The sequence below is a fragment of the Meleagris gallopavo genome, chromosome 1 (assembly GCF_000146605.3).
Source record: "Meleagris gallopavo isolate NT-WF06-2002-E0010 breed Aviagen turkey brand Nicholas breeding stock chromosome 1, Turkey_5.1, whole genome shotgun sequence".
NCBI lineage: Eukaryota > Metazoa > Chordata > Aves > Galliformes > Phasianidae > Meleagris > Meleagris gallopavo.
The window spans coordinates 81,529,039-81,555,452 of NC_015011.2; the positions used below are offsets into that span (position 1 = coordinate 81,529,039).

General features: G+C 40.7%; 1 protein-coding gene across 1 annotated transcript; it reads left to right on the forward strand.

Annotated features, from left to right (window-relative positions):
* Positions 1-1,640: 1,640 nt before the first annotated feature.
* CCDC80 (coiled-coil domain containing 80) lies at positions 1,641-26,339 on the forward strand. Its single transcript, XM_003202749.4, has 8 exons — positions 1,641-2,305; positions 2,674-4,583; positions 9,365-9,521; positions 14,361-14,497; positions 15,120-15,268; positions 18,969-19,072; positions 20,517-20,597; positions 24,936-26,339. The coding sequence occupies exons 2-8, from the start codon at positions 2,682-2,684 to the stop codon at positions 25,280-25,282; spliced, it is 2,877 nt and encodes a 958-aa protein (XP_003202797.1). The 5' UTR covers positions 1,641-2,305; positions 2,674-2,681; the 3' UTR covers positions 25,283-26,339.
* The last annotated feature ends 75 nt before the right edge of the window (positions 26,340-26,414 follow it).

Below are 26,414 nucleotides of genomic sequence, written 5' to 3' on the forward strand. Positions count from 1 at the left end.
ATTATTTTGTGTATCTATAATTTGATAGGATAGACAGTAGAGAGAATCTCTGTTTCTTTCCTTCATTTTCATGTGCTGGATGTGTTTTTATTGGCTTCGTTCAAACTATGCAGATAAATGTTTTGCTTCTGTGTGGATTCAAACTATCACCTACAACAAGAAAATTGAAGTGATTTAGTGAGAAAAAAAGATCAATTGCTCCAAATGAAGCATTTGGCTTCAACTCTGTGATTTCTTTTTTAAATCTTTGTAGTAAAACTGAAGGAAACATTGAAATGAAAACCACTTCTGAAGCTAGAGTTTATTTACTTTAAAAAGTCACAATAAAGTGAAATTGTTTAAAGACTTATTTTTCCTTGTCAAGATTAATAATCCAGCAGGTCTGCCACTAGCGTAAGTTTAAATGGAAAATGTTACCCAAACCTTGCTTCACAGAACTCCACTTTTACGGTCCTTCTGAGAAGTACAATCCTCCTATTTTGTAGCTGATGTGGGAGATGATATTCCGGGAGGGGCTGATTGCATTCACATTAATATGAGCACAGGCATGCACCATCCTCCTATACCTCCACACATACCACAGGCCATAGAATGCAAACAGTGCACACAAATTAGTGTGGAGCAAAAATACCACTAACGTTTACCAGTGCGTTTGATAACATAAAGTTAAAATGAAGCAAATAAGGAAAGAGAATGAAGAGGAAGTGTTTTGTCTTTGGAACATTCATTTCAAGGGACGAAGAACGTACACCTTTGCCCCCCATCACAATAACTCAGATCAAATGCAGTACTTTATCACGATCATGAGAATGCATCAGCATCTCTGTAAATAAGTGAGATTTTGGAAAACTAGAAAAAGAATATTAAGATCCTGGTTGTTTTCAGTTGTTATCCATCAACCACAACTAAGTGGTGTTTTACACTAAAGGTTCATGACACACTGAAGCCAGTGTGAATCAGCTAAAGACCAGGTGCTGGCAGTGCAGCAGTGCCAGTTTACATCAGCTCAATAGAATGGTGTCACTTACCCCATGAACACAGCAAAGGACATGACCCTGTCCTCAACCATGTTGCTTTAGGTATTTTTGCACTTTTTTTTTTTACTGCTAGTGTACATTCAAAGGAAATACATGTGACGCTATTTTTAGTACCATAATGTAGTAAACATCTTGATCTCTTTAAAACTACAAATGAACAAACAGCCATGTGTATATATGTTTACAGAGCAGACTATAGTGACACATTCAGGAGGATCTGAAAGTGAAATTGGCAGGGAAGTAAAGCAAAACAGGATTTTACTGGAGAACTCCCAGAAAACAAACGAATGGGGAAAAGGGGAGCAGAAGGCAGAAACAATAGGGTTACAAAGCAACTACTTTTAAAACAGCAGAGTGGTTTCTGACACAGATGGGGAAATACATTTCTCACGGGACTCTTTTTTATTCAGACTGTGTCTTTTTAATGGGGAAGAAAGAGAAAGATGAGATTGGGGAGCGCGAGGGAGCTCGGAAGCGCAAAGGAAAGAGTTAAGGCTGGAGTCACCCTCACTGAAGTGCGCTGTGATGCTGTGCAGTGTTTCAGCCCCCAGAGCCTTCCTCCTCCCTCCCTCCCTGTGTCAGAGTGGGGAGGAGGCGGGTTCTGCTGAGCTGTTAAATCCTGAGTGAAGTTTCCCCCATTTCCAGTGGCCACTGTTGTCTGAAGCTGGTTCTGAGCAGCGCTGGGGTTACCCTGACATTTCTGGGACCGTAAAGAGCCAAGAAGGGAAGGAGAAGAAAAGACTAAACTTACACAATTTGCTTTTGTCTAAGTGTGGAGAAAGGGGAAAGGGAAGCATCTGCTTTTTTTTCAACATCACATTCCTGTGTTTTTCTTCAGCCTGGAAAATATATTAATGCTCGTGCTTTCCTTTCTGGAAACAAAGGAACTAAGCTGGACTGAGGAAGCAAGGAGTGGGAAGGAGGCTTGAGGAAGTTTGAAAGAGAGAGACTAAGAGCAGCTGGGAGTTTCCTTTTCTTAAATGAAATCCCTGCCTGTGTGGGTAACCGGTACAGAAAAAAGACAGACCAGCAGGTAAATGGAGAAGCAGAGATCCCAAAGGAAATTTCCGCTCACCTCAACCTGCTTGTCAAGAACGTGAAGAAAAAAGAAAAGGTAAAAGATACACAAGTAGACAGACGGGCTCTGGGACCTGCTGGGCTGTGTAAGGATAAATCACCGAGCTGCAGCAAAGCTGCATGGCATTTGTCTCCTTTTAAAGGAAAAAGACGTGAAACCTCGTCTCTGGAAGAGGAACTTCCGTGAGACTGTAAGTCTCAAGTCTAATTCTCGGCTTTCTGCTCTATGTACCAGACCTATTCTCTCTGTGTGTTTGCATGTGTGGATGTGAAAGCGTGAGAGACCGAGAGAGTGAGAAGGATGTGGATCATGATGTCCTTTTGGATAGACAGAGTTGTGTTACAGATGGATGATGTCATTCTTTGATAAAATGATCCATTTTGTGCTTTTCCAAAAATAACTTTTAAACTCTACAAAATCACTGGGGCAATACTGAGGTGTAACCAGCACTCTTAAATCCCTAAAACTATCCAGCCTCTTTTTGTGGTTTTATTTAATCATTTGTGCAAATCATCATACTCTTAACACCTAACTTTTTCTCCTCCTTCCCACAAGCAGATTGCACAATGAACTGGAGGCCAGCTCTCAGCTTAGCCCTGCTGTGGACAGCATGGTTAGTTTGTGGCTCTGAGAAGACAGGGAGGTTAGCAGAGAGAGGGAGCCATGGAGTTAGGAAAGTGCTTCAGTCTCACAGGGCTGCAAGCAGCCTCCTGAGAAGGTCTGGAGCATCCCTAAAGAATCTGAGCCCGAATCCCCAACACCCCGTCATCAAGAGAGATTCTTCAGTACCTCCAAAGGCACCTGCCAACCTCCTGAAAGAGGAATCACGTTCCCAGCCCAGGAGCATAGGCACCAGAACAAGGCGGGTACAGAGACTCACAGCTGCAGCCAAATACTCCAAGTCTGAGATGATTAAGGATGAAGGGATATCTACTGCCTCACAGTCACGAGCAGTACGTTTCCCTTCAGGGTCAAGCTCCCCCAATGTCTTGGCCAGCTTTGCTGGGAAAAATCGGGTGTGGGTCATTTCTGCCCCCCATGCCTCAGAGGGCTACTACCGGCTCATGATGAGCCTGCTGAAAAATGACGTTTACTGTGAACTGGCTGAGAGACACATCCAGCAGATTGTGTTATTCCATGAAGAAGGGGAAGAAGGAGGAAAAGTCAGAAGGATAACCAATGAAGGAAAAATCCTGGAACAGCCACTGGATCCTGCTCTCATCCCTAAACTCATGAGCTTTCTGAAACTAGAAAAGGGGAAATTTGGCATGGTGCTGCTGAAGAAAACTCTACAGGTGGAGGAAAGGTACCCTTATCCCGTAAGGCTAGAGGCCATGTATGAGGTCATTGATCAGAACCCCATCAGAAAAATTGAGAAGATGAGACAGAAGGGTTTCATACAGACTTGCAAAGCAGCTGGGGTGGAGGGACAGGTGGTTGAAGATGACAATAATGGGGGTAGCACCCAATCTACCCCTGGTGGTGGACATGTCCAAGTATCAGCAGGAGGGAGGAAGGAGGAACCAAGGAGGAGCAACAACCAGCCAACAAGGACCAAAACAGTGAGAAAACCAATGACAACCACTGTGGCTACTCCTCTGCCTACAGTAAGGACCACTACCCTCCCTACCACCACTGCAGCCACCCGGGCTACCACCCGCACAGTGACAACAGCAAGCAGGCCTACAACAACAACTACACCCCTCCCCACCACACAGAGGACATGGACCACAAAGTCACTTACCACCACAGAGTACCATAGGCTGCCAGCAGCTCCTGAGGCCACCACACCGCGAGTCATGGCCTCTGAGGATTTCTATTCTCCTGTGTGGAAGGCAAATCGCAGGGACCGGCAGCGAGGCCACCCAGAGAAACACCTGGCAGCCACACGGAAACCAAGCAAAGGTGGCCGCTATGAGAGCTTCACAGAAGTCCCAACAGCCCCCTCAGTGCACTACACAAAGGCAAGCATGAGTAGGTTTAAAGATAATCGAACAGACAGGAAGGACTATAACCACAGGGACCTGAATGTCACGCCAGGGCAACACAAACCAACTAAGACTAAACCACCAAAAAAGAAGACACAAGAGAAGATACTGAGTAATGAATATGAAGATAAATATGACCCAAGTAAGCCTGCTAGTCCCCATTTAGAGGAAGAGATTGCAGTGGGAAGTATTCCCTCAAAGAAAGGAAAAGAATCAAAGAAGCATGAGCGAATGGATAAACCTGAGAAGAAAAAGAAAAAGGACAGAACTGACAAGCTGCAGAAGAGTGAGAAGCAGTCCAAGAAGGACAAAGCTGAGAAAAAGAGCAAGCAGGATAAAGACCGTAGCAAAAAAAACAAGAAGGGGAGCAGAACAGAGAATGAGGATTTCCCTAAGCCCAACAAGAAGCCTTTCTTACAGCCTCCCAGGAAATCGGCAGCCAACCTCCTAGATTATTTTGAAGGCAAAAGGCGACTCATTGTAAGTAACTTGTTCATCTGAATTCTATTTCATAAATGAACTAATGGCTCCATCCTAGCAGGAACATGGGGAACAGAAAGTTTATGGTACTTTTGTATTACTCTTTTTTGTTGATTTTGTTTAAGAGATCAGATCTCTAGATTTGGAGGATCATTTCCAACATGGAAGTTTTTGCAGCCTCATGTAGGAAATCTCACATATGGTACAAAAATCCATCGGACAGGAATTAGGTTAAAACCTCTTCCCACTCACTTCCATGAGCCATCATACAGCCATCAGAATATTTTGTTTTCAACAGGTATACAGGTATCAGGATACCTACAACTATATTCAATGTAATAAGTTCATGTGGATTTCAGTCATTGCTTTAGGGTACTTGCCAATGTCACTACATTTTGCTGCTAAGCATGTCCTGCCAGCTGGCAAACCTGATTTGTATTGGTGCTGGTGTCCTAAAACTGGAAGCAAGCCAGGTGTTTTTGGCAGTATTATGCATGTCTGACTAACGATATGCACAAAGGCATATGACAAGATTGCCCTGAGGTAGGACTGTTATATGTGCCATTATTTCTCGTGGGAATTTGGCATTCAGATCTCCTAGATATCTTCAGGGATCCCATACAAACTTTGTTCCTTTTTATTCTCCTGCTGTTTTTATCAAACAATAACTCTATGGTTAGTTTTCAAGTCTTAGAAACTCAGCACAATCTGGAGTTACTTCTCTCAGAGTTTAATAGTGTTGTATGTTTTTCCAATGACTTATCTAAAAAAACACTTCACCTGCAACAGGAAACAGTTTTAGCTGTAGTACAGATGTTTTTCCTGGCAGATGGCACATATCCTGAAAAGGCACACTTTGAAAAATAGTTCTTTAAAAATATTATTATGGGAGCTGGTTTCTTGCAATTATTCCACTGCAAGCTGGCCTCTTTGATAGTTACTGTTCAACAGTCAGTGTCACAACACAGTTTTCACTTTGATGCCCCATATTTCAATACAAATACCTAAGACGCCAAGTCAAGATTTCAACCACTGGAATTTAATTAATCATTCTGTTGATGATTCACAAATGTAAGTAGAATCCAACTTCTTATTCCCCTCCCTATTCTTCCAGCTTTAGGGCCTGTGCAGCGCTAGAAGAACATTCCCTAGCATGTTGTGAGTGGAGAAGAACAATCATATAATCATCAAATGGTTTGGGTTTAAGATCATCTAGTTCCAACTCCCTGCTATAGGCAGGGACTCTTCCCTCTAGACCAAAGTCCCATCCAGCCTGGCCTTGAATGCTTCCAGGGAAAGGGGCATTCACAGCCTCACTGGGCAACCTGTTCTAGTGTCTTACCACCCTCAGAGTACAGAATTTCTTCCTAATATCTAGTCTAAACCTACCTATTTCCAGTTTAAAGACATTTCCCCTCATCCTGTTGCATAAATACCCTTATAAAAACTCCGTCCCCAGCTTTCCTGTAGGCCCCCTTCAGGAACTTGAAGACCACTACCCTCAGAGCCTTCTCCAGGCTGAAGAGCCACAGCTCTCTCAGCCTGTCCTCTTAGGGGAGGTTCTCCATCTCTCTGATCATCTTCGTGGCCCTCATCTGGACCTGCTCTAACAGCTCCATGTCTTTCTTGTGTTGGGGACTCCAGACCTGGACACAGTACTCCAGGTGGGGTCTCACGAGAACAGAGTAGAGAGGCAGAATCACCCCTCTCGACCTGCTGGTCACATTTCTCTTGATTAACCCAGGATACGGTTGACTTCTGGGCTGCGAGCACACATTGCCAGCTCATATTGAATCTCTCATCAATTGACACTCCCAATTCTTTCTCCTCAGGGCTGCCCTTAAGCCATTCTCTACCCAACCTGTATTTGGGCTTGAGATTGCCCCAACCCAGATGCAGGACCTTGCACTTGGCCTTATATTTGATCTATTTGCAATATATTTGAATAATATTCAAATATTATTCAATAATATTATTTGCAGTATATTTGAAAAAATTGAACTTGAGTTAATTTTGCAAATAGTGCTTGTCAGTTACATGTTAACTACCGGTTAAGCAAACAAAGGGAGTTTGAGATCTTTGAAATTTGGTCATATATCTCAGTGTTGTGGCTTCCAAGAACACGTCCAGCATCAAGACAAATAAAAACAAATCTGTAAAATATCAAAATCTGAGCTTATAGATGTCAAACTGTTAGTTCATTACACCAGCACAGTCCTGGCAACTTACAGGCTGGTCTGAAATTTCAGCCAGCTGATACCAGGCCACCTGTCAGCTGCATTTTCAATAGAAAAGCTGCACAATCTCAGGCTGTCAGGCCAGAACTCACTGAAGAGAAATGATTGTGCCATGTTCCGCTGTATTTCTCCAATATCTAATACTACCTTCGGCCTGCTTGCCCTGAAGTTTCTTGAAGGACAAGTTTGAGGTAATCAATAGTAAAAGCAATGGCTGAAGCCTGTTCTCTCTTTTCCATTCCCGGCACGTAGATAACAAAGAGCTTTCCAAGCTTTATTAATCCATACACATGCATTTTTGCACTCCTTCCTATCAACTATTCAGTTCACTTAGGGTAAGTCTTCCTAGCTGGATAAACTCTACCATTCATGAGTCTTCAAACTCCTCTAAAGAATTAGCCCGCACTGTTAGAGAATTGGCTCTACCAGAGTAGAACACCACTATATTGCTAGGCTTACTATCTTTCAGTCACTTCAGTAGATTGTCTCCCAAAGGCATTGTCTCAGTCCTCTCCCAATACAAGAGATTTTAAGAGAGTCACAGGCTTTTAAGACTTACACATCATTAAGGATTTCAGTTTGCAGGTTTCAGCATGCTTTTCAAACATATAGAATTCTGAAGGCTAATCTGTGTTAAGTTCAACTAATGACAAACATAGGATCCATCTGTGAAAACTGAACAAGCATATGGGTATTGAGGTCTGCAGCCCCACCAGTTTACACTGATGGTTTTGTTTCATTCTTACTAATATTGAGAAGTCTTGGCTTACTGAGTTTGGGTTTTCTGTTTATTTCCCTATGGTGATGAAGTGCAAGCTGACAGTTTACATAACAATTCATTTATACACACATGCACATATATGAATACATATATGCACATACATACACATGCATGAAAATGCAGGTAGATGTGATGTATTTTCTGCTTGGCTTAGAACAGTCCTAGAACAAAGCTTTGATGTGAAGATTGCTTTGCCTTTTAAATGTTCTCTGTTTCTTTCTGCAAGATCTGATGAAGTACATCTAATTCAGACTTCACCATGTGCTCTTACTTACAGCCTCTAAAACTAAAAGTACAATGCAATCCAATGGTCTGGTTTTGGTCTCAGTCCTCAAATCCTCTTGATGATCTTTTCTTAACTTGAAGCATTTCCGTGCAATTTAAAAACAATTTGTTACATGTAAATCAAACACTTTTTGTGTTTGATTCTCATTCATCCTGGGCTGTAGTCATGCCAGGGAGTCTTTCTATAAACTAGTCAGATTTTACAAGCTGATAAATGCCCGCTACATTTCAGTACAATGATTAACATTAATAATGAGTATATCATAAACATTAGCCTTCAGGCTCTATGAACATGAGGTATATAGAAGATGATTGTACCTGCTACAGACTGAAGCATAAGCTTGCGATTGAGGGATTCTGGTGAGTATTTTAATATACTAAATCATAAAATTCAGATTCCAACTCCCTTTGTGTTTGGAGGAGTGGTTGCAGGTACTTCAGTGTGCTGCACTGACAGCACTTAAATGATTACGTTGCTAGACTGGGGACATTCCTCCCCAAACTTCTTCTGGAAACTGCTGCATAGAACTACTGCATGCTGACCAGACCATTGGTTTGCACTGTCCTCTTAGTTTCAGAAGCCACGAGTAAGAATATACACTGAAGTCTGAATTAGACCTATGTCATCAAATCTTGTAGAACAAAGCAGGGAAAATTTAAGAGACAAACACCCATTCTGGGATGTCTGAATCCTAGTCACTGATGAAGGAGCCAACTTATGTGCTTTAAACTCCTTTAATCTTTTAATTGTTAGCAGACTTTGAAATGAATAGAGTAACATAAACTGTGGATAATTTTATACTTTTGTTTTTATAACTGTTCTTCCTCCTGCTTTTCCTCCATAGCCACGTCTTCTAATCAAATAAAGGACCCATATGACAGCAAAGTGACTTAAAACAAATATATGATAAATCTGATTTTCAGGTGAGGTCACAGTGGCCTTATTGAGTTTTTAAGGTCTTCTTATACGACCATCAGTTATATAATTATTCAATATGCTCTAGTTGTAATTGCACTGTCATAGTCAAAACAGCCACAGAAGCTCTGCCTGGAGCATGAGATGAGGATGGAGTAGCTGCCAGGCTGCCATGTTCCCAGTGCTCCTGCTGTGACTGGGTGGGAGGAATCCTAAATATGTTGCACACCTGATGAGTGGGGGGAGATATGGTAGGGCAAAGGATAATAAGAAGGTAGAGGGCTTCCTGTAAATTCCAGTGTCATTTCTCCTACCAGTACTGTGGAAAGGCAATGGAAGAGCTGGTGCCAACATGCTTCCTATGGCTTTCCTGGGACTGGTTGGACAGGACTGGTCTTAAAGGTGTGCTACAACCACAAACAAAATAAAACTACAGAGGAGTCAATAGCTTTATAAAAAAGAAATCCAAGGTTGCAAACAGTGACTAGTTCTCCTTCAGTGAAATAGTAATCTGCTTCATTTCTTATATTAAACAAGCTCTTTTGTCTCTGCCACCAACCAGCTGATTACAACCCCCAAGGCGGACAACACCATGTATGTTCAGCAGCGAGACGAATATCTGGAGAGCTTCTGCAAGATGGCAACAAGGAAAATCTCAGTCATTACAATTTTTGGCACCATGAACAACAGCAGCATGAAAATTGACCACTTCCAGCTAGGTTACTTTTTTTATATAATTTCTTTCCATCTTGTGGGCACATTATAGACAGCAAAGGGAGAAATTTTCCCAGCTTGGGTCAAGACCTAAGCAAGACCATCTGTTGTGGGATAGTAGGACTTTCAAAACTATTCCTCCTCCCTCCATGCTGACTACTGCCATTTTGTATTTATGTAAAGGCCTCTAGTATTTTCCGTGCTTAGGCTTCCAGCGCTGCAACTTCAGCTTTGATTGTGGGAATTCATAAAGACAGTAAAATAGTGTAACAGAGGAAAGGCCTGAAAATTTGATGAGGGCATGGAAAATGGGGGAAATGAGGCTCAGTTTTACCAGTATCATGAATACTAACCTCACTATCAGAATGGTTGTCCTAATACAGCTCCACCATTGTTTCCTTTCTAAACTATGGGTGGCGAGATATTTGCTAGCATGTTTTAAACTCGATTTAAAGAAACTGTCTGATGTCAGGAAGGAGAGGAGGTGGGGTACAGAAGAAGCTGAAGAGAATGTTTGAGATGATAATTCAAAACTTGGTCTATGCTTATTCTGTTTTGAAGTTCAACATAATTACCTTTCTGCCCTGCCATGTAACATTTACTCATGCCTTTTCACTTCTCACGAGGCCATAGAAAAGGCTTAATTTTGCACAGGGATGCACTCATTGAACCCAGGACTGTGAGAGAAGTGTGCCAGGTAGACTCCTTGAAGTGAGTTCTTTTCCTTCCCAAGATCAGCCTTTCTAGGCTTAACAGATGATTTTGAGATGTTTAAAGTGAGTACTTTCTACCACAGGTGAGGTCCAAGAACATTTTCCTCTCTCTGCTATTAAAGAGATTAATTTAGGAAATTTCATCCATAGCTTCTAAGTATGGGCAACCTTATATATTTGTACTAGCATACCTGATATTAAAAGTTTTACCATTTTAATTCTGATAAATCAGACTGTGCAGGTCTTGTAAAGCACTTCATTCAGCTTTACCTAGTTCCACTTTCTTTACAGAGTTCCCACATCTGCAAGTGGCACTGGGCATCCAACTCTTAGGCAGTTTTTAAACAACAGGTGTCAGTGCTCAGGACCTGGGGAAACCCACCAAAGCCAGCAAGAACCTTTCCTTCAATTAGGTGGAATTTGGACAGAGACATCAAGTCCAGGTCCAGCAAAGCACCTAAGCTTTGGTGTCTCTTAAAGAATGTAAACAATCTGTTGCTGTCTGCATCTACAGCTTCACACCAGTTTAAGTGTTTTGCTGAACCAAGGCAAAGCAATAGTATATAAATTAGTTGTTTCGCTTATAACTGACCACATTGTTCTTCAGAAGTTCATATGGTTTGACTTTCCAGACCTTAGAAGCAATGCATGATGGAATGGAAAGCTCAGGACCACGTGATGCTTTCACCACGTGTCTCTTCCAGAGTATTTCAGATCTGGCATAAAACTAGTTGGAAAATGATGGAACTATGCCTGGCTTCCAGCCATGCCTCCACTACTGTCAGAGAGAGGGGAGCTAGCTGAGGGGCCAGCAGACTTGTCTCTGAACAGCAGGGACTCACATATCCAGACTGTCCATCCATGCACCTCTCTGGCAAATCTGGAGTGGTATAGAATTTTCCACATCAAACCAAGGTTACTCAAGGTCACTTTTTCTGTACCTACACCATCCGTCTGTCAGTGGACTGTTTAGGAATATATTTAGCTCCAGTCTCGCTAATAAACAGACATTCACTCTGACATAGACCATACTCTTTCAGCCTCTTCCAAACTTAACTTACACCCAAACTTCTTCCAAACCACAAATGTGTATAACAGCTTAATTTTCATAGGAGGAATTAACTAGTTGAAGAAAAGCAGGAGACTTAGAAGGGTATAAGCTAACCTTACATGAGAAGCTCACCTTACATTTTTGCCCAGAATACCTAATCTCCTGAGCTTTTTTCAAAAGTTTAAATAATACAAACACTTTTCTATTTTCCCTCCCCTTCTCCTTTACCCTTCTTGCTTGCATAGCCTTTTAATGGCATAGTCTCTGTCAGCATCAGAGGCAGCAAAAACTCCTAACAAACGTTTTGTTTACAGTATTTTGCCATAGTGAGAAGCCTTAGCAGCCAGCACGATGGGATCTACTTATATTGCTATATCCTCGGACTTGCTGTGCTAGTGAATTATAAATGACAAAAACAGAAAGGTCCACAGAAAATACTTCTTCATCTGGAATTTCAAACATATTTAGAAGTAGTTAATGAAAGAGCTCATTAACACTGTTTGGCCTAGATTGATTTATGATGAAACCAAAGACTGTTTCCCATTGGAATGACAGAAAATCAGAATCCTTTTCACCTCAAGTTAGCCATTTGGTCTCTTTCCCCCACATCCTGGGAACAGGGCTTCGGTGAACTAAACTGCAGTTCCAAGCTGTAACACAACCATCTTAGAACCAAAGTCAGCATGTAACCTACGAGGCTACACTTTCACAGCAAAGTACTGACGTTCTTTGCTCAACTGAATTATTTGTAAAGAGTAACTCATCTTTCCAGCCTATTTGGCTGCTAAAGATGTACTGAGAAAAGATTTACATTTTTTCAGTGACCTATTCAGAAACATCAAAGAGAATTTTGCTGGTGGTAGCAGACAGTCTCAACTGTGTTCAGGCTGACCCGATATGCTTTATGACAGTGGAGGCTGGGGACAAGTGGTGAACTGGAAAAAAGCTATCAGATTAACTTACATTTTCCTTTCCAAAAACCACTTCTAAGCTTGCATAAGTTTGCAAGGCAAGTCAGTCCTTCTGGCTTTTTTCCCCAAAAAGCGTTTTTCTGTATAACTTTTGTCATTTGTTTTACTTTACATTGTAAAAATTGCAGGCATAAGTATGAATTTTGGTTTATGTTTTAAGAGTCATGCTTGACATTAATAAGGTGTAAGTCTTGTTTATGAAGCATTAAAGCATGACTGACCCATCTAACGGAGAATTTATAACATTGCCTATAGTTCTTCACAAAACTTTAAAGCACATATAACCACATACAACCATTAAAAATGTTGTCTGTAGAATGATTAATATAACCAAATTATAGCACTTGATTGTGTTTGTTTGTTTTTTTTTCCCCAAGGTATGAAGTTTAGGTCAGGTTCTGATCCAAACATTTTCCCAGATATTTAATTTAGAAGTTTCATTGAGTCTATTAAAAAGATTGGATCTATTGCAAAATTTGAAATCAGATTAAATTGCTCCCGGAGGTTATGGACATTTAGAAAAAAAATATATATATATATGTATTGTTTAAATAGTCAACTATTTTCAAAATGTACATTTGTTCTTGAATAAGTATTTTCTGTTGCTGCATGTTGAAATCAGTTCATCTCGTGTCTGTTTGCTGGTGAATAACAATGAAGCAGGAAACAGTAAAGCTGAACCTCTGCATTGCAGCTCTTTACTGGCTGTGGCATCTCTGACTTTAGGCAGATCACTTAAGCCACGACTGAGATCGCTAAGTGATGATATGAGTATTTATGATCCAGTGCTGTCTTAGGGCATAAACAAGTAGTATTTGAAGACAGCTCTTTGGCCCCCAGGTGCTTTATTTCACTGTGTGACTTCCCTGGTTTTTACTTCCCAAGCCCATAGCTGCATCTGGAGGCCTGTTCCAGCATTGTCATAGTTGTATAGTGCTGTTCTGGATGCTGAGGATGAGCTGATGATATGGAGGCTTTCAGGACTTGGCCCTAATGCTCTCTGGCTTAAGGAAATTAAGGATTCTCAGTACCTCCATGGGTTTGTCCTGTACATGTTTCAAATCTCTGTCACAAGTCACATGGACCTAACTTTGTAAATATGTACCTAGAATTTCTTTTGGTACATGTCATCAAATGATGATAAATCATTTGAAAATGGTGGAAAGGGTGAAACTTTTAGGTTGAAACTTGAAGCATCAGACTGATCATTTTTCATGTTAAATATAAGAAAAGAGACATAAAGCTCTGAGGCAGGCATAAAGTTCTGACTTAGTTAAAAATCTTTTTGGGTGTTTGGTTCTTTTCCATTTGAATAATTTAGACATTTAATAATTCTGTAAGTTTCAAAATGAAATCACTGTCTGCTTTTTTTGTTTTTTTCCTCCTCTCTCTTTTCTGAAAGCTTTCTTAGGGTAGAGCCAGTGAGTATGCATAAAATCATTCTCAGAACACCTTTTTTTCCCCATCAATGTGCTAGAATAGGAAATTAACATCAGCGTAGAAGAGTGCCACAGCATGGTATTTGTGCAGACCCAAAGAGCTAAAACTGCAGTATTCAAGATATGTTTAATGGTTTCTAGTTTTTTATAGTCACTAAATTTCCCATGTAATTTTTTAAGACTGAAAGATACTGCAGAGTCCTGGACAGCCTCAAGTTGTTCTAACTACATTTCACTGACTCAAATTCTCAATGCTTTCCAGCCTCTGCAGGAAACTGTCAAACAGTTTCTATTTTCTATTGCAGAAGCAGCTGCATTTCGGGAGCTGTTGAAATGATTAACACATATGTGAATGTATAAATATGTCTGAAAAAATCTCAAACCCCTTTCCAGAAAAGAGTAGACAACCAAAATTTTTCAAAAGCAAGTAAAAATGCTTAATGTTGAAATACATGAGACCTAGGGTAAACTCATTTTCCAAAAATACTGAGACAGAAAACTGGACAGTTAAAAGCCACAGTGGCATAGTGCTGTTTTTGAAGATCTTGCCAGTGCAGTGGGAAGAGGGCCTATGGAAGATGAACTTCCCCTTTTCTTGCAAGGTATAACTGAAGACAGCTTGCTGTGCAATTCCATGACCATTTTTATTTCTCCTCTGTTTCGTATTAAGATAATGAAAAGCCCATGAAAGTGATAGAGGATGAAGATCTTGTGGATCAGCAGCTCATCAGTGAGTTGAGGAAAGAGTATGGGATGACCTACAATGATTTCTTCATGGTGCTGACAGACACTGACATGAAGGTCAAGGTGAGGATTTTGACTCTTGGAAAGAAAAGGCATTGAAAAATATGAAAAAAATAAATAGATGAAATGATTATATAGGCTAGCATGTCAGGCACATAAGAAACTGTCATTGCTAGATGACAAGAAAAAGGACAGTAAGAGAATATGTCAGGAATTAGATAATTATCTTCCCAATCTGCAGATGGGAGGATCTCAGGGATTGTGGCTTTCTGTGGAGATGGTGAGCTAACGCTGTTGGGACAGGACAGCCTCTGGTAGAGATGTTTATACAGTACCTGGTATTCTAAAGCACAGTGTGACAACTCACTAAGATGTCAACGTATTTTATATGACAATGTCCTACAAAAGTATATATTGACAATATGTTGGCCACAGGCAATTGCCTGGTCTTAACACAAATAAGACATCATTTCCAAGGAGCAGTCTGACTGCAAAAATAGGAATATTACCATAGTTCATCATCTGTTTTAGGCCTTGTTACATGTGTGCACAGGAGGATATTTGAATCTCTGTATACACTATACACTAGGATATTTGAATCTCTGTATAGACTACAGTGCTGAGATGCATGCAGAAAGAATGCTAATATATGGACCATTTTTCAACTGTTCTTTTTGCTTGACAGCAATACTATGAAGTACCCATAGCAATGAAGTCTGTGTTTGATTTGATCGATACCTTCCAGTCACGAATTAAAGACATGGAAAGACAGAAAAAAGAGGGCATTGTCTGCAAAGAAGATAAAAAGCAATCCCTTGAGAGCTTCTTATCCAGGTACCTTCTACTCTTAACTGCTGCTTGTCGTAATAATTACTCTCTTACTAGAAAAATAACTATCCAACTACTTCTACAATTTTTAAGAGAGATTTCTCAGTGCTATCAGTGTTAAGCAAAACAGAGACGTAGCCACAGCTGCATGCAGTCTTGCACAGAGAGCTAGAAGTCAGTGTGCATGTTGTTGCACATTTTTTGGACACTAACTTTCTGTATATCAGCCTTCTCCAACTCCCTCTCCCACCCCCCCATGATACGGAGATAATAACACTGATTTGCATTAGAAGAGCAAATAAGGATTAATTCACAGATGTTAGTTCAGTGTTTTGAATGTATAAAGTACAACGTTGATGTTTCAACCACCATCACAATCTCATTAATCCCATTCTAATCCTTTTCATGTAGTTAGATTCACTAATTCATTCGCTGTAACTTCCTTCTTGTACTGCTTGAGATAACAGTTGGCCTTTGCCAGTATTAGTCATATTAGTCACGTGTTAAAGATCTTGCAGATGTTTCTTGTAAAATGCCTGAGAGACCTTCTGTAGAAAGGCAGTTTTGCTTGTGCAGTCTCTATATGCTATGTTACTGCTCTCCACCTGCGAGACCTAAATACCTTGAAATAAACATTTGGATTGTTGGAAAATTCAGACCCAAAGAACAGCAGTACAGAAAAATTTACACCAAATTAGGGCTATCTCATCACTCTAGGCTTTAAGTGATACTACTGCATTCTCCGCACCTACTATCAGAATCCCTCCAGGTACATCTTTAATGCCAGATGCCTATGCAAAAAACTGGGACAGCATAATGTGTTATGACATGAGGGGGAATGGAGCAACAGGCAAATTGGTAGGTTGTTTGTTCATGAACATTTTAAAATCTTATGGCCATTCTACAGAAAGAGAACCTTTAACAAGACGTACCCCACCCTCCTCACCACCTCCTGTTTAGGTCTCAGTGATTCATCCTCAAGACCACCAAAAAGAACCACAGTTTGGAAGCAGCTGTCCAACACAAGAAAGAGCTTGTATGCTGAGAAGTGGCAGTTCCTAAATACTTCTTTGTTTGTGAACAGCCCTAGTAATAAATACACATTAGAGAAACAGGCAGGAAAAATACAGAGTGTATTTTAGGTACAGGTGTACCTAAAAGCAGAACTACTGCTGCACAGAATGTGTCTGTTGTCTGTGGAATAGACATCAGGTTTAAGTATTGGGTGGACTTCATTAGCCACGATAACTGGTCAGATTCCCAGCAAGATTACTTCCAGCTTCATCCAAGATTAACTTTCCAGCTGAACAAGAGTCCTAGCATTGCACATATCGGAGGTCAATTATACATAGGTCTCTGAAAGTAATGCCTCCTGTTTATTTCCATGGGAACTATAACAGATACGTAGAGCACAACAGCACTATTTGATAGAGCAAGTCAGCAGCTACAAAACACCACCATATAGACACCACCATCAGCTGTGCAATTTCACCAGTGATGAAAAAGAGCATGCATGCAGTACTCATACAAATCTGCACAGGTGGAGGTGACCCACTGTTGCTGTTGTCACTGCTGAAAAGTCCCTCGCCCCCGTCCTCCCCCCACCTCACTGTGTACACATCCACTCTCTGATCTCCACATTCAGCAAGCATTGATGAATGACAGTGGGTGCCATTTTTTCTGCATGGAGGAATTCAGCGACACACCTCTTCTTCCCCCACACTGCCATGTCAGATGCCAATTTGTCAGACTGCCCCTCTGCTGCCATCTGTCACACAGCAACAAAATTTAACAGAATACTCGTAGGAGCTTCAACCTCTACTTCCATACAACCAACATAATAAAACGGGAGACTTTACTTTTAGAGCAGCCCTTGTAAAATTGCAAATGTTGTTCTTTATAGCTCTGCTTAGTGTGAAAGAAGACCAAGAGCCAGGACTTCTTTGAGTAATTCTTAAAAGCCACATATATTGGCAAGAGATCCTTGAATTTCCTTGGGTGAGCCCCCTGTAACACTGAAACACTGGCTGTGCTGCTTTCTGGGCTCACAAATCAGAATGAGAAGTAAAACAAGTTAGGTGAGGAAGACAGCGTACACAAAGGGAAGGGTCTGGCAGATTATTCAGGACAAGAATATCAATCTGTGTTTCCCATGTCAGGAAAATAGGCATAAATTTGTATATTAGTGTTTGTAAACCAACAGCTGTAAAGAACTAAATAAATTAAGGTATTGGTTAGATGTGACATCAAACAAGCACAGCAAGTATAGGACTTGCCTGGGGTAGAAGAATTCACAACTCAAGTGACTGTTAATATTCTTCATCTCTATGCATCCAAAGCAGATACTCAAAAATTAGTAAGTAATTATTAGAGTATCTTAAAGCAACTCAAAGGTAAGGTACTATACTCATTTATCCCCTAGACAAAATATGATCCAATGTTTCCATTCTCTGTCCTTGTTTATAGGCAGCCAAGTGTTTTTGTTATACAAAGTATCACAAAAAAATGTCTACTATTTTCAGAAAAACAAGAAATTTCTCCTCTTTTCTTTACATCATGTATATGATTAATACATCTTCTTGTTCCTATTTGCATACCTACATTCACATCTCATGTCTCCTAGCTGTTCCTCCTGGGCAAGATTAAAACTGAGGAACTTATTAAAAAAAAAAAAAAATATTAAAAAAAAAAGCATCAGTCAGTCAACAAGACAAAGAATTAGGCAGGAGCATCCCCTGCATTCTCAGCAACTTCTGTGACTGAGCAAATCCCACAGTATTTTCTGCTTTCTCAAGTGGAATAGTGTTTGATCCATTGCATTAGCTTTTATTTTGAGATCTTCATGTGGTGCTGTAGAAAGGCAGACTATTATTGTAACAGAGTAACATCTGCATCCATTTAAAATATCATTTCCTGCTATAAAAATATCCCTGCAGCTCTGCAAATTCCTATAAATCTGATTTATTTAGGTTTAGTGTAGAAGTACCTTTATTCAAAAAAGGGGTTGTTTGCAGAGTATTAAATAACTCTGTAGTTAGAAGTTTTAAGAGTTTCAAGTGTCCCTATAGCATTCCCTTTCTCTGAGAGGACAATGAAAAGTGATTCTCAGTGCACAAGTTTGATTAGATGAGACACCCCCTGTTAAAGAGAATTCCAAAATATATTCTTCTGCCCTATGGATGGCTTACGTAGCCACAGTCTCATACAGACATCTACGTAAACAAGACTAGATTTAAGAGAATGTTAAAAGTATTTTGAGTGAGCGTGTGTGGTAAAGAAGAAAAAGAGATCAGTGATTATTTACATAGAAGCATGAGTTATGTCTGAAATGAAGATACACCCTAATTCTCAGACAGCCGTTGGACTGCAAAATAACAGAGCAGTTCCAGCAGCAGCAAATGACATAGAAGCTAAAATGTCTAATGAGAAATTCTACAGGAATCTCTCTTGCACTTGAATATGCAGGCTAAACTGCAGTAAAACTGCAAGTAGTTTTTTTTTGTTTGTTTTGTTTTGTTTTTGGAGCTGTACAATTCCAATAGTCTTTATCCTCTCTCCATGATGAATGGAACTGGGAAGAACTCCCAACAGCTGTTTCTTAGAAGTTGTGAAAGATATATGTATCTCAGCCTAAAGAACAAAAATCCTCAAAGTACTCCAGTCGTATGTCATGATGGTTCCCTGTTGCACTCCTTTTTGTTTCCAGGTTCCGATGGAGAAGGCGGCTAGTGGTGATCTCTGCTCCCAGTGATGAGGACTGGGCTTATTCCCAGCAGCTTGCTGCTCTCAGTGGACAAGCCTGTAATTTTGGTGAGTCAAAGGAAATTACATTCTTGCTCCCCAAAAACCACATCCTTCCTGGTGATGCGATGGATTCTTTTGCTCAAGTCTGAAACTAGACAATCTGAGGAGACTCACAACTGAAGCTTGTAGCTACTCCAAATACAAATGGAAAATACCATGGCAAGCAGGTAGTACAGCACAGTCAGCTAACAACACTAAATCAAGTGTTCCCTAGAATCCTTTGCTTTAGGCAAGAAAGGTTAGTGCTCTGAAGCTTCCCTTCCAGCTTATACTTCAGAAGATCTACCTTACTGCATGAATTAATGATGCAATGCCTTGGAAAAGTCAGATTCTTATACCCAGCTTGGAGCTAAGTCAAATACCAGGGAGATGCACGAGTATCAGTTGCTTTTTATTTTCCTTTTCCTTCCTACTCCATTTCCTAAACCTGTTAAAAAAATGTTAATGGAAGCTACTTCAATCCAGTAACAACCTTCTCAGCTCCCTAACTAGGCACTCAAGATATTCACTAGAGAGATGGACTGTTCTACAAGGCAGTTGAGAGCAAGACTCAAAACGACCTTTCTCTCTATTACAAAAGCCTAGAGACTTGCTCCTTAACTTAGGTTCCTAGCAATAACAGCGTGATGCAAGGCCTAGACTTTACTCCTATAACAGAATGAAATAGGTCCCATTCAAAAGCCATTATTTTAGTACATTTCAACATTGTTACTGCTACACTGTCTTGTTCACTCATAATCACCTGGCTTTCATTTAGAGCTTTAGCAACATAATATTTGGTAACTCCCAAAGAAAATTGTGGCACAAACCATTGTAAACTCCTTTCAGAAGAACAGAATATGGCCATTCCTTCTGCCTCTTGCTAAGAATAGACTGCAGGAGCTCCTAAAGGGTTTGTCTTCAATGGTTTTTCTCAACCAAGTGATGTTTCCAGGCATCTTACCTCTACATTGTAAGAATTACATCAGAGATTTTGTAGATCACATAGACTCACACTTCATGAAAAGGTTCTGCAGTCCCCTAGGACTTTCTTCAATGCTGAGGCAACAGTCCAAGCTTCTGCTCAGAGCAAGTGAAAGAACTGAATGCCTGTCCTGAGCCATACAGTACAGTGATTGGCAGTTTAACTGTTTGTTATATCACCTCTAATTATGTTTCTGCTAATATGACAAGAACTTTACGCATGAACAAAACAGTGCAGAGATTCTTAATTTTGGAGGTGGCCTCTGTAAGTTACTGATATGTCAGTATGCTAGCTTATCCCCATGTTTGGGACCAGGTGATGTGACTGGCAGAGACTCCTGGGAAACTGGCAGTTCAGCTTCACAGAAGGCTGCTGAGACTGGCTGCTAATTTAGCTAGCATAGATCTGGCTGAATTAACTGAAATCTGTCCAAGAACGTGCATACAGAACTGGTCTCACTCAAAATCTCCTTCATTTCTTCCAAAGGTCTGCGCCATATAACTATCCTCAAGTTGCTAGGAGTTGGAGAAGATATTGGTGGTGTCTTAGAGTTGTATCCAATTAATGGTAAGTGACTGTTTCCAGTTTCTTCACTACTACTCATAAAGAGCATTATGCAGTAACGTGTTTTTTTTGCTGTAATTTCTTTAGAGGGATGGATATGATTGAATTATGTTTTTCTTTCCATTGCTTAAGAAAAAAGGTGGCAGAAAAGCAAACTTTCTTGATATACCTATGGTAAATACCATATAGCTTCTGTAGGACAGAAAAGCCCAAAGATGATCTGGAAGGCACCTCACATCTTCATCTTCCACCAATATATACAGTTCTAGGTACAGTCTACACATGTTGCTGTCATTGACAGAAGATCTACATGCTTAAGAATTTGTAAGACTAATATCCAGCAGATTCTCTTATATGGATCCATTATCCATTGTCTGTTCCACTTGCATCCCAGCAAGCTAATTCATTCGTAGGAGCACTAGCTGTCAAGGAACATTTCAAAGGCTAATTATTCTTCTATTACCTGATCCAAACAACTACATCTATCAGCAAAGAGATGGAAACAGGAAAGAGCTTATTTACTCCCTTGTCATTCTTACAGCACTGTACTAGAAAACATCCCTGTCCTTCTAGCTTCATAAAGACATAATTCCAGGCCTAAGAAAGAATAACAGAGAAAACAGATTGTGTGCTTCCTTTTTCAACACCTTTGCAGTCTCCAATTACCTTTCACTGAAGAGCTTCATGACCTTGGTTACAGAATCATAGAATCACCAAGGTTAGAAAAGACCTCTAAGATCATCCATTCCAACCATCCACCGCTATTTCCTACTAAACCATCTTCCTTAGTACCTCATCTAAACGTTTCTTGATCACCTCCAGGGATGATGACTGCACCATGCCCATGGGCAGCCCATTCCAGCACTTGAACACTGTTTCGGAGAAGAACTTTTTCGTAACATCCAACCTGAATCTCCCCTGGCGCAACTTGAGGCCATTCCCTCTAGTCCTGTCGCTAATTATGTGGGAAAAGAGGCCAACCTCCACCTTGCCATAACCTCCTTTCAAAGTAATTGTAGAAGGTGATAAGGTCAAGCCCTGAGCCCCCTCTTCTACAGACAAAACAGTATCAGTTCCCTCAGTCACTCCCCATAAGACTCCTCACCAGCTCTGCTGACCTTCTCTGGACACGCTCCAGGGCATCAATGTCTTTCCTGTAGTGAGAGGACCAAAACTGAACACAGTACTTGAGGTGTGGCCTCACCAGAGCTGAATACAGGGGACAATAACCTCCCTGCTCCTGCTGGCTGCATTATTTCTGATACAAGCCAGAATGCCATTGGCTTTTCTGGCCACCTGGGCACACTGCTGGTTCATGTTAACCAGCCTAGCATCAACCAACCTCCCTAGGTCCATTTCTTTCACACAGTCTTCCAGTCTTTCTGCTTTCTGTAGTATTGCCTGGGGTTGTTGTGGCCAGCGTACAGGATCTGGCAGTTGGACTTGTTGAACTTCTTCTCATTGGCCTCAGCCCAGCTTTCCAGCATGTCCAGATTGCTCTGTAGGGCTTTCCTACCCCCAGGCAGATTGACACTTCCTGCCAGCTTGGTGTTATCTGCAAACTTACTAGGGTGTACTCATGCCCTCATTCACATCATCAATAAAGATATTAAACAACACAGACCCAATACTAACTGCAAGGGAACACCACTCATGACCAGTCACCAGCTGGATTTAACTCCATTCACCACCACTTTCTGGGCCTGTCCTCCAGCCAGTTCTTTACCCAGTAAAGAGTATATCTGTACAAACCATGGGCTGCCAGTTTCTCAGAATAACGTGGGAGACAGCATCGAAGATTTTGCTGAAGTCCAGGTAGGTGGCATCGAAATCATCAAAGGCTTTGTTGAAGTCTAATAGCAGGGCACCACCTCTAGTAGACTCTCTTACAAGCTGCATCAGGAAGTTACCTTCCATTCACTCTAGAAACTTCCCAGACTGTTTCTTCTGTGCTGCATTCTATTTCCAAGATACATCAGGAAAGTTGAAGTCCCCCATGAGAACAAGGGCTGATGATCATGCAACTTCTGCCTGCTGCTTGTAGAATACCTCATCTGTCTCTTCGCCCTGATTAGGTGGCTTGTAACAGAATCCCAGCAGAATGTCTGCCTTGTTGGCCCTCCGTCTGATCCTTACCCCTAGAGATTCAATCTTACCATTCTCAGCCCAAAACTCAATAACATCAAAACACTCTCTAACATAGAGAGCCATGCAACCACCTCTCTTTCCTCAACTGTCCCTTCCAAAGAGCTTATAGCCATCTATTGCAGCAGCACTCCAGTCATGGGAGCAATCCCACCATGTTTCCATAATGGCAATTAAGTCATAGTTTGTCTGCCCCACAATGCCTTCCAGCTCCTCCTGTTTATTGCCCATGCTGCATGCATTGGTGTAGATGCACTTCAGCTGGGCGTCTTGCCTCACCCCCAATTCCATCATCATTCCCCTGGGCTTAAATCTAGCAAGCTTGGTTTTTAGCCCTCCCCCTTCACATCTAGTTTAAAGCCCTCTCAACAGGCCCTACCAGCTCCTTGGCTAGGATCCATATCCTGCTTTAAGATAAGTGAGATCCATCAGCAGACATCAGGCCAGGAACAGAGTAAACTGCCCCATGGTCAAAAAAACCCAAAATTCTTGTGATTGCACCAGCCTCAGCATGTATTTATGAGATAGGTTTTCTTGCTTCTCTCAGAATACATCCCTGCCACTGATAGAGGAACATACAACCTGTACACCTGCTCTGCTCACTTACTGCCCCAGTCCCCTGAAGTTCTTTTTGATAATCCTCAGGCTTCTCTCAGCAACTTCATTGCTGCTGGCCTGAACTATCAATAAAGGATAACAATCAAAGGGGCAAATCAGATATTGTTATATATGCTATGTAGTTCTCAACAGATACCTTTAATGTGCTTGTCAAATCACCCTTTGATTTCATATTAATTTTTAGCATCCATACTTTCCTCTGAGAAACTCCATAAATCTGCAAACTAACTCTTATTTGTCCTAAACATGATTCCTATAGGGCTATTTGATATCCCTTACCTTTTCTGTGGGTAAATAGTTAATCCCTATCCATCCCTGCAGTAACATTCTCAATCCTGTAGATCTCCCCCAACCCACTGACAAAGCTATGATCATCCTTATTGCCTTGGATTTTTTTCCAGTTTCAAGGTGAGAGAATCAGACACGTATGTAGTGTTCAAGAGGGACACAACAGGTTTACGTAGTAGCATAATGATATTTTGTTTTCCTTCTGTATCATTTTCTCCATAGCTTCTAACATCTGTTTTGGCTTTTTGACCACTAGTGAGCAGAGAACAAGCCTTTCAAATAACTCCCTTTCATAAACCTAAGCTCTAGCCTAGAACTGCACCAGTCCCAGCATAGACAACTGTGAACTTTACTGGTTACAGAATCACAGAATTGCAGGGGTTGGAAGGGACCTCAGGAGATGATCAAGTCCAACCTCCCTGCCAAAACAGGTACCCTACAATAGGTCACACAAGTTACCTCTCTGCACTCTAGGAACTGATCATAAATTATTCCTACCTTGTTTCTGCCTTCCAACCATATTACCAAAGTTTTGAAGCCTTGTAGTAATCTTCATCACCTGTATCAGCCTGACCACCCTCAGCTACCTACTTACAGATCTCCTTAGGAGAATCTCACGAAGATGGTAAGCAGGATGCCACTTCATGGAAGTCCTGTTACTACATCAACTCTGCATATAGGTGTCCACTCACCCTAGTTGTCTTATATTTTCTGCCCACTTAGTTAGTACAGGCTTCATATTTATAAGCCAAATTCAGCAGATCAGCATGAGAGCCTATTTTTTAAAGTCGTCATTACATCTGCCACTTCTCATATTTCATACAGCATTCCAGCTCAAATGTGAGGCTTTATACTGCCATTAATGACCCAGCACATTCATCCTGCAATGCTTCACACTATCACATTTCTAGTCTAGTGATTTCTTTCACTGTGACTACTTTTATTTGTGCCTTCTGCAGACATTAACCGTTACTCAAGCTGCAAAAGAAACAAAGACACGCATGCATGTCAGGTGAGGAAAAGGTGTGCCACACCACAGTAGCTTCAGCCTAGAGGATAAAGACAAATTTACTAACCCTAACAAAACCATTAAAAAAATGTATCTTTCGTTCACAGTACAGCAGCCTTTCATTTCAGAACCAGGAAATACTACACTGCAAATGTCAAGAATATTACATTATCAAACACTAGGCTGTATCTTTTCTCACACTGCAAACTCACTGAGTTACTAATACTCATCACTGTTGCTTAAACAAAATGCCAATGCTGTTTCATGTGATCACTTTCTAGGAAGCGCTACTGTAGACCGAGAAGATATCCCAGCTAACTTGGTGAAAGACATTCGAAATTATTTCCAAATTAGCCCAGAGTATTTCTCCATGCTTCTAGTTGGGAAAGATGGAAACGTCAAATCCTGGTATCCTTCTCCAATGTGGTCTATGGCAATCGTGTATGATCTGATTGATTCCATGCAGCTTCGGCGACAGGAAATGACAATTCAGCAATCGCTTGGCATGCAGTGCCCAGAAGATGAGTATGGTGGGTATGGTTACCATAGCTATCACCAGGGATACCAGGAAGGTTACCAAGATGACTACCGTCACCATGGAAGTTACCATCATGGATATCCATACTGAAAAGAGCAAGTTAGTCTCTGACTGCCGTGTGCCTGTCTTCTAATAGCTATCCAAGCAATATGTGGCCTGTTGCAGAGTTTTTCCAGGCCATCTAGATATCCACGCCTCCTTCTTGCACTGTTCAATCAAGGGACTTTGGTTATTTGCCTTCTCAAAAACGCAGAAGCCTTTTTACAGTGAAACAATTCAAAACCATAGTATTGAAGCTTTAAATAATAAAGACTCCTTTATATTTTTAATCCTAAAAACAAAGGGCTTCAGCAGTTGCTGGTTGTTTGTACTAAAACTAAACAAAATGTCCCCACAGCCTCAGTCCATGGACACCACTGTAGGGCAGGATATGAACGGTCTGACAAATATTGCAATGCTCTTTTTAGTATTTTTTCTAAGAAGAAAAAGAAAAAAAATATATTTATTGGAAAGTGAGAATTTTGCATTGTGTTGATGAAGATAAGCAAAGAACTTCAAAACTTTCCCCCAAAAAGGAAACATTATGAAAGATGCATTTGACAAGTTCTTCAATAATAATTAAAAAAATCCTGTTGAAGTAATTTGTCTAAAAAACACAGCATCCTTTCTACAGTGCATCAGCATTGTAATTTGCTGACTTTGCCAATGAAAGTAAGAATTTTTGGTTCTGACTACTTATTCCAATGCTGAACAGTGTAAAATTCTCTTAACAGCAAAGCTGGCTGCACGGCCATCTATTCTTTTAATTGGGGTCCCTGTTCTTTTAGGTCTTACGCACCTGGCAGTTAATTCTAAGTTAATGAGAGCTAAGTGAAAACACCAGCCATATAGTCTTGTCTGAAATAAACTGAAAAGCATTATTTCTAATCAGAAAAAAAAAAAAAAGGAAAACATTGTCATTCACATATTTTAATTAAGTTGTACAAGCTCTCTATTGTAATGTTATGTAAACTATTGCTCTAAACTTCAGATTTCCTTCTACCTCTTCTCATATCCTCCCCCTTGAAAAAAAAATCTGGATGAAATGTTTATAGAATTGTTTGGGTATAATTTGATTTGCTACTAAACCAGCTATATTTCTGCCACATTTTCTGAAATGGTTTTCTTCTCCCTTCTCACTGTTGTCTTCGGGCATTGGGTCCATTGCACCAGCTTATTCTGT

Bases quoted from the DNA above. Each gene is read 5' to 3' on its own strand.
- CCDC80 (XM_003202749.4), top strand. From the start codon at position 2,682: ATGAACTGGAGGCCAGCTCTCAGCTTAGCCCTGCTGTGGACAGCATGG. The intron at 14,498-15,119 runs GTGAGGATTTTG...TTTGCTTGACAG, and splicing joins ACACTGACATGAAGGTCAAG to CAATACTATGAAGTACCCAT. The intron at 15,269-18,968 runs GTACCTTCTACT...TTTTGTTTCCAG, and splicing joins CTTGAGAGCTTCTTATCCAG to GTTCCGATGGAGAAGGCGGC.